This window comes from Dendrobates tinctorius, unplaced genomic scaffold (genome assembly GCF_039654945.1).
Source record: "Dendrobates tinctorius isolate UK_male_01 unplaced genomic scaffold, ASM3965494v1 ptg000129l, whole genome shotgun sequence".
Classification (NCBI taxonomy): domain Eukaryota; kingdom Metazoa; phylum Chordata; class Amphibia; order Anura; family Dendrobatidae; genus Dendrobates; species Dendrobates tinctorius.
Window position 1 is genome coordinate 38,199,521 of NW_027361797.1, and position 12,690 is coordinate 38,212,210.

At 41.6% G+C, this 12,690-nt stretch overlaps 1 protein-coding gene across 1 annotated transcript in view; it reads left to right on the top strand.

Moving 5' to 3' along the window:
* Positions 1-12,690, top strand: part of OTOA (otoancorin) — a 43,946-nt gene that overhangs the window by 23,067 nt on the left and 8,189 nt on the right. Inside the window, exons 12-17 of the mRNA XM_073543004.1 lie at positions 3,400-3,529; positions 5,928-6,118; positions 6,199-6,292; positions 9,695-9,824; positions 12,111-12,298; positions 12,378-12,533. Of these exons, the coding sequence (XP_073399105.1) occupies positions 3,400-3,529; positions 5,928-6,118; positions 6,199-6,292; positions 9,695-9,824; positions 12,111-12,298; positions 12,378-12,533 (889 nt within the window). The remainder of the gene's footprint in view (positions 1-3,399; positions 3,530-5,927; positions 6,119-6,198; positions 6,293-9,694; positions 9,825-12,110; positions 12,299-12,377; positions 12,534-12,690) is intronic.

Genomic DNA, 12,690 nt, shown 5'->3' on the forward strand with positions numbered 1-12,690 from the left:
GCTGTTATGTCTTGTGATTCACAGATGTTTAAATTACTGTCAACATCTAAAGTGTGATGAGCGAAGAGGGAAAAAAGCATAAAAACATGTATTTATAGATGTACTTCATTAATGTTGTCTTAATTAATTATAATAGGTATGGACTTTTTTTCAATTGTCCTTTCTGAGTAACTCAATCTTGATGAGAAATCTATTACTACTGGAAAAAATGAATTACTTTTATGTTTAGTTTCCTCCAGTAGAGGAATTAGTAAGTAGATTATTAAGTAGATATGATGAGGCTGGTGTGCTTACTTTGTAAAGTTGAGAAACTGGGTCTGAGCAGAAAAAGTAAATTAATGTGCATGCAAAATGTAATTGCATATGAACACATGACCTTTACACAGAGAAAACCAAAAGCAAAACACAAAACAAATATCCTGGAATAAAAAAGTAAAAAAATATATTGCAAAAATTGCATGAAGGTAGTAATAATAGTAATAATAAGGGTATTTAGTTAACATAATTTTGATCAAAATAATGTAGAAGCCATCCCGCCACGTCACGGCAACCCTTGTGGGACAGTCCTAACTCTTGTATTTAAAACCTTTCCACTTGTCAAGTGACGTAAATGTGAACAAGGACAGAGGGACTGAACCACCAGTAATAGTATAGGCCAGACAGGATGGATTTTCCAACTCAGAAACAGGGCGGTCACACCCTTATATGCACAGAATGCACAATGAAACAAATGAGAAACTGGGTCTGAGCAGAAAAAGTAAATTAATGTGCATGCAAAATGTAATTGCATATGAACACATGACCTTTACACAGAGAAGACCAAAAGCAAAACACAAAACAAATATCCTGGAATAAAAAAGTAAAAAAATATATTGCAAAAATTGCATGAAGGTAGTAATAATAGTAATAATAAGGGTATTTAGTTAACATAATTTTGATCAAAATAATGTAGAAGCCATCCCGCCACGTCACGGCAACCCTTGTGGGACAGTCCTAACTCTTGTATTTAAAACCTTTCCACTTGTCAAGTGACGTAAATGTGAACAAGGACAGAGGGACTGAACCACCAGTAATAGTATAGGCCAGACAGGATGGATTTTCCAACTCAGAAACAGGGCGGTCACACCCTTATATGCACAGAATGCACAATGAAACAAATGAGAAACTGGGTCTAAGCAGAAAAAGTAAATTAATGTGCATGCAAAATGTAATTGCATATGAACACATGACCTTTACACAGAGAAAACCAAAAGCAAAACACAAAACAAATATCCTGGAATAAAAAAGTAAAAAAATATATTGCAAAAATTGCATGAAGGTAGTAATAATAGTAATAATAAGGGTATTTAGTTAACATAATTTTGATCAAATTACTACCTTCATGCAATTTTTGCAATATATTCCAGGATATTTGTTTTGTGTTTTACTTTGTAAAGTTGTATCAGAATAGCTGTATAACATTTTTTGTAAGTCTAAACTCAGTATTCACACATCTAGCCTGATTGGCAGCCCGTCAATGTCCCTCCTCCCTGCTGAGAATTTTCACCAACCTAGCCTGATTGGCAGCCCCTCAATGTCCCTCCTACCTGCTGTGAACTTTTAACCACCTAAGCCTGACTGACAGATCCTCAATGTCCCTCCTCCATGCTGAGAATGTTCACCCACCTAGCCTGATTGACAGCTCCTCAATGTCCCTCCTCCGTGCTGAGAATTTTCACCCACCTAGCCTGATTGACAGCTCCTCAATGTCCCTCCTACCTGCTGTGAACTTTTAACCACCTAAGCCTGACTGACAGATCCTCAATGTCCCTCCTCCATGCTGAGAATGTTCACCCACCTAGCCCCACCTAGCCTGATTGACAGCTCCTCAATGTCCCTCCTCCGTGCTGAGAATTTTCACCCACCTAGCCTGATTGACAGCTCCTCAATGTCCCTCCTACCTGCTGTGAACTTTCAACCACCTAAGCCTGACTGACAGATCCTCAATGTCCCTCCTCCCTGCTGAGAATGTTCACCCGCCTAGCCCCACCTAGCCTGATTGACAGCTCCTCAATGTCCCTCCTCCGTGCTGAAAATTTTCACCCACCTAGCCTGATTGACAGATCTCAATGCATTTTCAAAGTAAGTATACCAGCCTCATCAAGACTACGAGATCTATTTATTAATATTTTCAGTTTGTATTATGGAATATGGTAATAGATCTGCATTATTTGTGTGTCTAGAACTTTGTGCTCCTCCTTGTTAGATTGATTCTTAACATATCACTCTCATACCACATAGAAGTCTGGGGCTCTTCTTTGGGGGCGGGGGTTGTTGTCCTGGTACCTGAAATCCACCTCTGAGCCTTTTGGAAAAACCAAGTTATAAAATAAAAATAACAACTGGCAGCATGAATCAGAGACTGAGGGCTTTTCACAGAAAGCACAGTTTGAAAAGTTGGCTAAGGACTATAGGAAGAGATCTTATTAGTCCACCCCCTGCCAGATTCTCCTGGTTGATTGACAGGTCTTTCCCACATGTGTGCATAAGGAAAGATCTGGCAATCAACAGGAGAAGTCAGCTAAGCTGGAGTAGTCTCGTCTCTCCCTATATTCCGTGCCAACTTTTCAAACTAAGTTTTTGTTGAAATGCCGCAGCATTCCAGAGTGAAACAATGGCGCAGACAGGCTCCGATTCATGCTGTCCATGGTTCGGGCAACAAGAATCACTTGACAGCTTCCCTTTAAAGTTGGTAAAGTCCTGGACATTTTCTGTCTCTTACCAATGTGCTTGCAAATATCTCTTTAAAGGGAATCTGTCAGCAGGTTGTTGCTATGTAATCTAAGGACAGCATGAAGTAGGGGATGAGACACAGCTTTCAAGGCTGTGTCACTTATTAGGCTGTGTGCTGTTTTTTCCTTAAAATGAATGTTTTATCATCAGGAGATTATCACTGCCTGGACCACAGAGCACATGAACCCTGGTCTGACCACGCCTCCTACTTTGATAAGCAGCTCAATGTCAATTAACAATGTGCACAGGAAGCTGTGGTGTGGGCGGAGTTAGATTTTTCAGCTCTGCTACATGCTCCATCTAAGAACTCTGATGATGGTACAAATGCTGCATCCAGTAGACTAAGTGATACATCGCTGGAATCAGGGTCTCTTTCCCTACATTATGCAGCTCTCAGATGAGGTAGCAAAAACCTACTGACAAATCCCCTTTAAATCCTTAAATAAGCATTTTTACCTTGAAGTACTCACAAATAGTTTGCCCTACTGATTCAGTTACCAAGGTCACAGAGGATGAATCAATTATATGTACATTTGGTGCGTCTAACAGCAAAAGCCCATAACCTAGCAACACCAAGCAGTTGTTCTCTATCACATTGCCTTTGTTAAATCACCTTTTCCCTTCCAGGACAGAATATTTTGCTTCTCACCCTCTCTGCAAACAGATATTAATTGGTCTAAGGAAGACGGATGTTAACTATTTGCTGTTACATGCAAGCAAGAAGGATTTTGTAATTAACAAAGTAAATCAATGCCTGGTAAGAGTTTCTACGTCGCAATTCCGTCGGGGGTTTAAACAGCCAGACGCATAAATAAAGATCAGTTTCGGAATCAACATTGTCTCAAGGAGTAGTGTCCAAATACATTTCACCCACTTACACGTGTGGTCAAAATTGTTGGTACCCCTCGTTTAATGACAGAAAAATCCACAATGGTGACAAAAATAACTGGAATCTGACAAAAGTAATAATATATCAAAAATCTATGAAAATGAACAAATGAAAGTCAGACATTGCTTTTCATCCATGCTTCCACAGAATTTAAAAAAAAAAATTAAAACTCATGAAATCGTCCTGGACAGAAATGATGGTACCCCTGAAAATAACGTGACAAAAGGGACATGTTAAATCAAGGTGTGTCCACTAATTAGCATCACAGGTGTCTACAATCTTGGAATCAGTGAGTAGGCCTGTATAGAGGCTACAGATACTCACTGTGCTGTTTGGTTATATGGTGTGTATCACACTCAACATGGACCAGAGGAAGTGAAGGAAAGAGTTGTCTCAGGAGATTAGATAGAAAATTATAGACAAACATGTTAAAGGTAAAAGTTATAAGACCATCTCCAAGCAGCTTTATGTTCCTGTGACTACAGTTGCACATATTATTCAGAAATTTAAGCTCCATGGGACTGTAGCCAACTTCCCTGGACGTGGCCGCAGGAGGAAAATTGATGAGAAATCAAAGAGACGGATAATACGAATGGTAACAAAAGAGCCCAGAAAAACTTCTAAACAGATTAAAGGTGAACTTCAAGCTCAGGGAACATCAGTGTCAGATCGCACCATCCGTCGTTGTATGAGCCAAAGTGGACTTCATGGGAGACGACCAAGGATAGACACTATTGTTGAAAAAAAAAATCATAAAAAGCCAGACTGGAATTTGCCAAACTAAATATTGACAAGCCACAAGGCTTCTGTGAGAATGTCCTATGGACAGATAAGACAAAAATGGAACTTTTTGGCAAGGCACATCAGCTCTATGTTTACAGACGGAAAAATGAAGCATATCAAGAAAAGAACACTGTTCCTACTGTGAAACATGGAGGAGGCTTTGCTATGTTGTGGGATTGCTTTGCAGCATCTGGCACAGGGTGTCTAGAATCTGTGCAGGGTACAATGAAATCTCAAGACTATCAAGGGATTCTAGAGGGAAATGTGCTGCCCAGTGTCAGAAAGCTTGGTCTCATTCGCAGGTCATGGGTTTTGCAACAGGATAATCACCCAAAACACACAGCTAAAAAAATCCAAGAATGGCTAAGAGGAAAACATTGGACTATTCTGAAGTGGCCTTCTATGAGCCCTGACCTAAATCCTACTGAGCATCTTTGGAAAGAGCTGAAACATGCCATCTGGAAAAGGCAACCTTCAAACACGAGATAACTGGAGCAGTTTGCTCTTGAGGAGTGGGCCAAAATACCTGTCGAGAGGTGCAGAAGACTCATTGACAGTTACAGGAATCATTTGATTGCCGTGATTGCCTCAAAAGGTTGTGCAACAAAATAGTAAGTTAAGGCTACCATCATTACTGTCCAGGTCTATTTCATGTGTTTTATTTTTTAAAAAATTCTGTGGAAACATGGTTGAAAAGCCACGTCTGACTTTCATTTGTCCATTTTCATAGAATTTTGATTTATTATTACTTTTGTCAGATTCAAGTTATTTCTGTCACCATTGTGGGTTCTTCTGTCATTAAACGAGGGGTACCAACAATTTTGACCATGTTTCTAGGTAGATAAACCACATACACTATGTAGTGACCATAACCTGGCCTATGTGGAAAAGGTAATGGGATTTGAGGCCTGACATACACTGAAATAGTTTTCATACCCCGTGAGATGTTCAGAGCTTGGGCTATTTTTTTTAATAACCTATCATTGCTTCACTCTTCTCCATGACTTTATCCCTGACCTGTCTGTTGTGTTCTTTGTTTTCATGATGATGGTATTTGATCCCTAATGTTCTCAAACAAATCTATGAGGCCTTCGCAGAACATCTGTAGCTATCCTGAGAATAATTTACAACACAGGTGGACTCAAATTACCAATTATGTGACTTCTAGAGCCAATTGGTCCCTCAGGATTATATATAGGAGTATCAGACCACAGGGGGGCTGAATACAAATGCACGTCACAATTTTCAGATTTGTATTTTTAAAATAATTAGAAAATCCTGTATCATTTCCTTTGCATTTCACAAATACTTGCTACTTTGTGTTGGTATATCACATAAAATCCCAATAAATACATGTAAGTTTGTAGGCATCACATGAAAAAATGTGGGGGTATGAGTACTTCAGTGCATTGTACTTGGGCAAACAAGCACAATGCCATCTCAGGGCAAGCAAGTAAATATAACAGAATCCTCTGTCTTTCAGAACAGTTCTGTTGTGGATGTGTATCAGCTAGATATACTTGGAAATCTCATCTGTCACTTGCCTCCAAGCATCATACAACGTGGGATATCCTCGAATGTCATTGAGGCAGCGTTAAATCAGATGACGGTCTGCTCAAATCTCAGCCAAGAGCAAAAAAAAGCAATTAAATACAGAATTTGGGCTCATTATGGGTAAGCAAGGTTCTCTGGGTTGGCCACTAAAGGGAAGTGGTTGTTTTGCTATATTATCGGTGTATCTGTGTACTACGCAGGAACCCGGTAAACTGGACGTCTGAAACAGCACAAGATATTGCGCCCTTCTGGAATCTTCTGTCGAAAGAGGAGATCATTATTGTAATAGAGAAGGTATTACTGTAACAGAGGGTACTATTGTAAAAATTACATGAAGAAGCCAAAGTATTTCCATCAAAGTTTTTACCATCTTAATATATTGCAGTCATCATATTATACAGCACTGTATACTTACAATTGCTCCTTTTGCCTTTCTACCCAGATAATTCTTCTCTTTGCTCTATGTAGAAACAACAAGTCTCTTGTCCTTGCATTTATCATTCTCCTCTTCACCTCCTGGCTCAGCTGCTCTCCTTTCCCCCTGCCATTGACTTTTGCAGTGACTCATGACTCATACAGGGAAAATTGACCTCCTGTTTCTACATAGAGCTTAGAAGGAATCAGCTAGTCTGTTTTTAATCACGTGATATCATAGTCCTATTGGAAAAAATTATCTGGGTAGAAAGGCAAAATGAGCAATTGTAAGTACACCGTGTTATATAATGTGTTGACTACAATATATTAAGAGGATAAAAATTCTGATGGGAGGAGGAGGAAGAGTGCTTCTTCAAAGTATTTCCACTTCCACTTCTTAATCTTGTGCTCTGAACTCAAAGGAATAGAATTAAGCATGAGTGGAAAATTTAGAATCAAGGTATATCTTAATCATAACTATATGTTTTAAGATAAAGAACCAAAAGTAACTTTAAATCTAGAAATGAAAAATAAAGGCGAAAAGGTGTTAAACCTCCTTAAACTTTTTTCAGGTTGCGGATTTTCTGTAAGCTCAACATCTGGAAACGAATAAAGGGTTTAATTTCCTTCTTGTCTCTTCTGTTTTATGTTGACATTATTTGTATTGCCTTTTGCAGATAAGAAAGTGGGGGGAGGCTTCTACTGCAGGCAGTTGTCTTGCAGCCAGACATAGGATTGTAAGATAAAGAACTTTGTGACATAAAGAACGTATATATTTTTATTATTATTATTTATTGTTATAGCACCATTTATTCCATGGCGCTTTACATGTAAGGAGGGGTATACATAATAAAAACAAGTACAATAATCTTAAACAATACAAGTCATAACTGGTACAGGAGGAGAGAGGTCCCTGCCCGCAAGGGCTCACAATCTACAAGGGATGGGTGAGAATACAGTAGGCGAGGGTAGAGCTGGTCATGCAGCGGTTTGGTCGATCGGTGGTTACTGCAGGTTAAAGGCTTGTCGGAAGAGGTGGGTCTTCAGGCTCTTTTTGAAGGTTTCGATGGTAGGTGAGAGTCTGATATGTTGTGGTAGAGAGTTCCAGAGTAGGGGTGATGCGTGAGAGAAATCTTGTATGCGATTGTGGGAAGAGGAGAAAAGAGGGGAGTACAGAAGGAGATCTTGTGAGGATCGGAGGTTGCGTGCAGGAAAGTACCGGGAGACGAGGTCACAGATGTATGGAGGAGACAGGTTGTGGATGGCTTTGTATGTCATGGTTAGGGTTTTGTACTGGAGTCTCTGGGGAATGGGAAGCCAGTGAAGGGATTAACAGAGGGGAGAAGCTGGGGAATAGCGGGGGGACAGGTGGGTTAGTCGGGCAGCAGAGTTTAGAATAGATTGGAGGGGTGCGAGAGTATTCGAGGGGAGGCCACTGAGCAGTAGGTTGCAGTAGTCAAGGCGAGAGATGATGAGGGCATGGACTAGGGTTTTTGCAGATTTTTGGTTGAGGAATGAACGGATTTGTGAAATATTTTTGAGTTGAAGTCGGCAGGAAGTAGAAAGGGCTTGGATATGTGGTGTGAAGGAGAGATCAGCGTCAAGGATTACCCCGAGGCAGCGAGCTTGTGGGACTGGGGAGAGTGGGCAGCCATTTACTGTAATGGATAGGTTTGTTGGGGGGGTCACATGAGATGGGGGAAAGATGATGAATTCTGTTTTGTCCATGTTAAGTTTCAGAAATCTAGCGGAGAAGAAGGATGAAATAGTGGACAGACATTGAGGGATTCTGGTTAGCAGGGAGGTGATATCAGGTCCAGAGATGTAGATCTGTGTGTCATCAGCATAGAGATGATACTGAAAGCCATGAGATTCTATGAGCTGTCCCAGGCCAAAGGTGTAAATGGAGAAGAGCAGGGGTCCTAGGACTGAACCTTGTGGGACTCCGACAGATAGGGGGCGAGGTGAGGAGGTGGTGTGTGAGTGGGAGACGCGGAATGTCCGGTCTGTTAGGTATGATGAGATCCAGGATAGGGCCAAGTCTGTGATGCCAAGGGATGAGAGGGTCTGTAATAATAGGGAATGGTCCACTCAGTTTTCATTGCAAAATACAGAAGGGGATATAAATATGGATCTAGCATGCTTTGTTTTTGGCAATTTTAGTGTGCTTCTCGTAGGTTTCTCTAGAAAGCAGGAAAAAATGCATGTTTAAAAATGCTACACTCTTTATTGCATTTTATTTCTGTGGTCAAAAAGCCCTGAAGACTGATGTTGGGTGGAAGTCACCGCTCACTACATTGTGAGCGCTCTATGTTCACTCACTGGCACAATGATTGGTCTTCTCTACAGCATTTGTGCTCAGCATGTCTATAGAGCAGGACGTCAGTCAAGATGCAGGGGGAGTGCTTGCCATGTAGTGACAAGTGATTGTTACAGCCCCCTGGTCCACCCCTATGATTGGATGTGAATGGTTGCAGGGAGAATAGAACTTTGTTTTCTCCCTGCACCCGCCGATCTACACAAGATTTAAACGCTAGTCACTTGCAGATTGCCACTATATCTGCAGGTAAGTAGCATTTTGGGGGGGGTGACAGGTCCCCTCTAATTAGTAGGCAATTAATAGGTTATGTGACTTTTTTTTTCTTGTGATTTTCGATCTTTTAATGAATAAAATGAAACAAAAAAACCCGATAAAAATGCAGGTTCAAAAACACATTAGTTGAGCAGAAAGATTTGTACTGCCCTTGTCGGTGGTCCGGTCCTCTGTGGCAGACAGAACAGGGCAGTCTTCTCTTCTGCACCCGACCTCCTGCACGCCTCTAGCATTTACTACGCCTCCCAATGCCATGAGGTTGTGACTTTTTTTTGGAAAAAAAAAATAGTTTGTAAAGTTGAGCAAAAAGTAACATAAAAATATGGAAAAAGGCAATAAAAAACTAAAGTAAAAAATAGAGTTTAAAAAAATAAATAAATACCGACAAAAAAATTTGTGTAGGCATCCATTCGAATTGTTCGTGCATGCCGCTCCTTGTGAATCATTGTCATTGTTTACGGCGCATGCGCGGCACCGATGAAAGAAGGACAATCTTGTGAGGAAAGCCGTTCGCTAGCACATTTATGTTTCATTTCTAGATTTAGTGTTTTCTCGGATTATCAGCACCCGTGACGACAAAATGTTCCAAAATTAATCTTCTAAATGTCACCAGAATAAATGCGAGCCTCCGCGGCCGCGGTGTATACGACATTTCATACGTGTTCCCTTCTCTCCTCACTTGTGTCCAGTTCCAGAAGCTGGTATCGGAGATGGTATCAGGAGCGGCCGCCATTGCCCGCAGTCATCAGATGCTATCGGCCTTATTTGATACCATTCACTTACATGGTGCCAACATATCTGAGCCTGAGCGGACGGCAGGTAAAGCTTATTATCCTGCTTGTTAGTCACGTTCTGCAGACGTCATGAAGATGCCATTTCCCCTCTTCTCCCCGGTATTCAAAAGCCTCATTGTTCTCAGGCCATCAAACAAATGTCTTTTCAGGTATTGAATACCCTGAACTATTAGGATCTAAAAGAGAAGCAGTGTGATGAAGTCTTGTTCTAAAATTTGCCTGAAAGATCAAAATCATCTTTTCTTTCCACCTAAGGCTATGTGCACACGGTGCGGATTCTGCTGCGGTTCCGCTGCGGTTTTGGCCCTGCGGAAACGCAGCAGTTCCGCAGACATGGTACAGTACCATGTTAGCCTATGGCATTTCAAATCCGCTGTGCTCACGCTGCGTTTTTTCTGCGCGGTTTACAAACCGCAGCATGTCAATTGTTTGGGCGGATTCCGCACCGGTTTCACACCTTTAACATAGTAGAGGTGTGAAACCGCAGGCTAAACTGCAGGAAAACCGCAGGTCACTTTACCTGCGGATCCGCGCGGAAGAAGCCGCTGAATCTGCAATGTGTGCACATAGCCTTAGCAAAAATTTTGCTTTTTTATCTTTTTTTTAGAATTTCTTTTAACTCACATCTACTTAATGTGCAGCAGCTAAAATTCAGAAGTTACAGGGTCATTCTCATGATCCTATCTTCAGGAGCGCACAGCTCCCCTGCCTCTCACCTTTTTGTTTGCTGGGGAGCAGTGTGCTCCTGCTGATTCACAGTTCAGACTAGTGGCTTGGCTGAACTGTTTGTTCATCCATGCTGAATGCAGAGGCAACTTTGCCTCTTCAGCATTGAAGGAGCCTAGGGGGATGGAAGCCAGCTGGATTCAGAGATTCAGAGCAGCATTTGCAAGCTCTATAGCAAACAGCTTGTAGGTGCTGCGCACCTTGCCTAGGAAACCATCCACTTCTGAGGCAGTGGCCAGTAACTAAGCAACAAGCAATGCACAATATGATTAAAAATGTCTCTGTTCATGAGGATTTTTAATAACAGGTAAATTATAAAGTTGCTTGTTTGTATGAGCATTTTGCAATTTTGCCCATTTATGATGATGAGAAAACCACTTTTCCAGTTGGGAAATATGGCAGGTATTACAGTATCAGCATTGTGAAATAGCTTTGAAAGGGGCTGTCCACCATTGCCATGTTATGTCCTTAGAGCTAACACTTGAAAAATTATAATTATTCAAAATAAATTATATTCCTTATTTTTGCCCAGTTCTCACTGTGCAGAAGACTGTTACGTGTTCCTGCCTGTCAGCTTTACCTTTACTTCCAGTGTTGTTCTGTCTTGAAGTAGTTTTTAAAGAGGCTGTCCACCATTACCAAGTTCTGTCCTTTGAACTAACACTTGAAAAATGATAATTATTCAAAATAAATTATATTCCTTATTTTGACTAATTCTCACTGTGTAGATGACGGTTACGTGATTCTGCCTGTCAGCTTTACCTTTACTTCCAGTGATGTTCCATCTGATGATTTCTCCTTCTGGCCCCCAGCCTCAGACAGAAAGTCACAGTGATGTCACTCAAGAGGCTGTTTCTACCGGCCAAGGAGTGATGAGCAGCGAGTGTGCTAGTTACTCGAGTTTTCTGAGCATGCTCGGATGTTCTCCGAGTATCTTGAGCGTGCTCGTAAATTATGTCTGAGTCCCCGTAGCTGCATTATTTGCGGCTGCTAGACAGCCTGAATACATTCAGGGATTGCCTGTTTGTTAGAGAATCCCCACATGTACTCAGGCTGTCTGTCAGGCTGTCTAGCAGCCAGAAATCATGCAGCTACGGGGACTCAGACATAATTTATGAGTACGCCCTAGATACTCAGAGAACACCCGAGCGTGCTTGGAAAACTCGAGTAACGAGCACACTCGCTCATCACTACGCCCGATGTTGCGCAGACTTCCATAGCCTCGTTGAGACAACCTTACAAGTCACCATGACTTTCCATCCAAGGTTACTGGCCAGAAGTAGATACCATAGAGTGGATCATCACAGGGAGGACAAAGCTGACAAGCTGGATCACGTGATGGCTACCGGCACTACCGAAACAGAGCAAGAGATCTAAATAGGTGCAAATAGAAAAATGGTCAGTTTTCAAGCATTAGTTCAGAGGGTATCGTAATGCTTTCTTACCAAGAATGACTCGGGAGAGACTTCTAGCCTATTCTATTACCTACCATCATGTAGCCAGCCCTGGTCAATGTACAGTATGCGATGTGTCGGTCACTACCTAACCACTCATACAGTGTTGTATGTTCATGTGTCACGTACAGAGTGTATAGGCATTAGAGCGCCATCTTCTGCCACAGTGATGTTATTGAGTGAAGCCAATGCTTTCTGGACGCCCGAGGAGCTGCAGTGCATGTCTTCAGACACCTTCTCCAAATGTGTTCACATCCTTGGGGCTGTTGGAAGTTTCAATCAATCCCAGCTTTTCGTTTTGAAGGAAAGGGCAAAAATGGTACAGTAATGACCCTTGTGGGGTTACATCACCCTCAGGATGAACTTTTTCATAAAAATGTTCCATTCTTACTTTGAAGGTTTGGGGGCCATTGTCAGATTGGAAGAGTTATCACATCACAGCTTTGGGACGTATAGCCACCAGCCTGAGCGTCAGTGAGATCAATGAGCTATACGTACCATCTGCAGATATGGTGTCTGCACTCACCCGGCAGACTGAATGGACCGCTATTCAGGTGAGGGTTATATGGGGTATTTCAGCTGATGCAGGCGAGGGTTCTCCCATCTTTAGGCCCTTTTCACACATCATTTATGTAGTACGTCCACCTTTCAACCATCTCCTAGGTCCAATCCAAGATTTTGTGTTCTTTTCTCCTGCATTGTAGTAGAGCA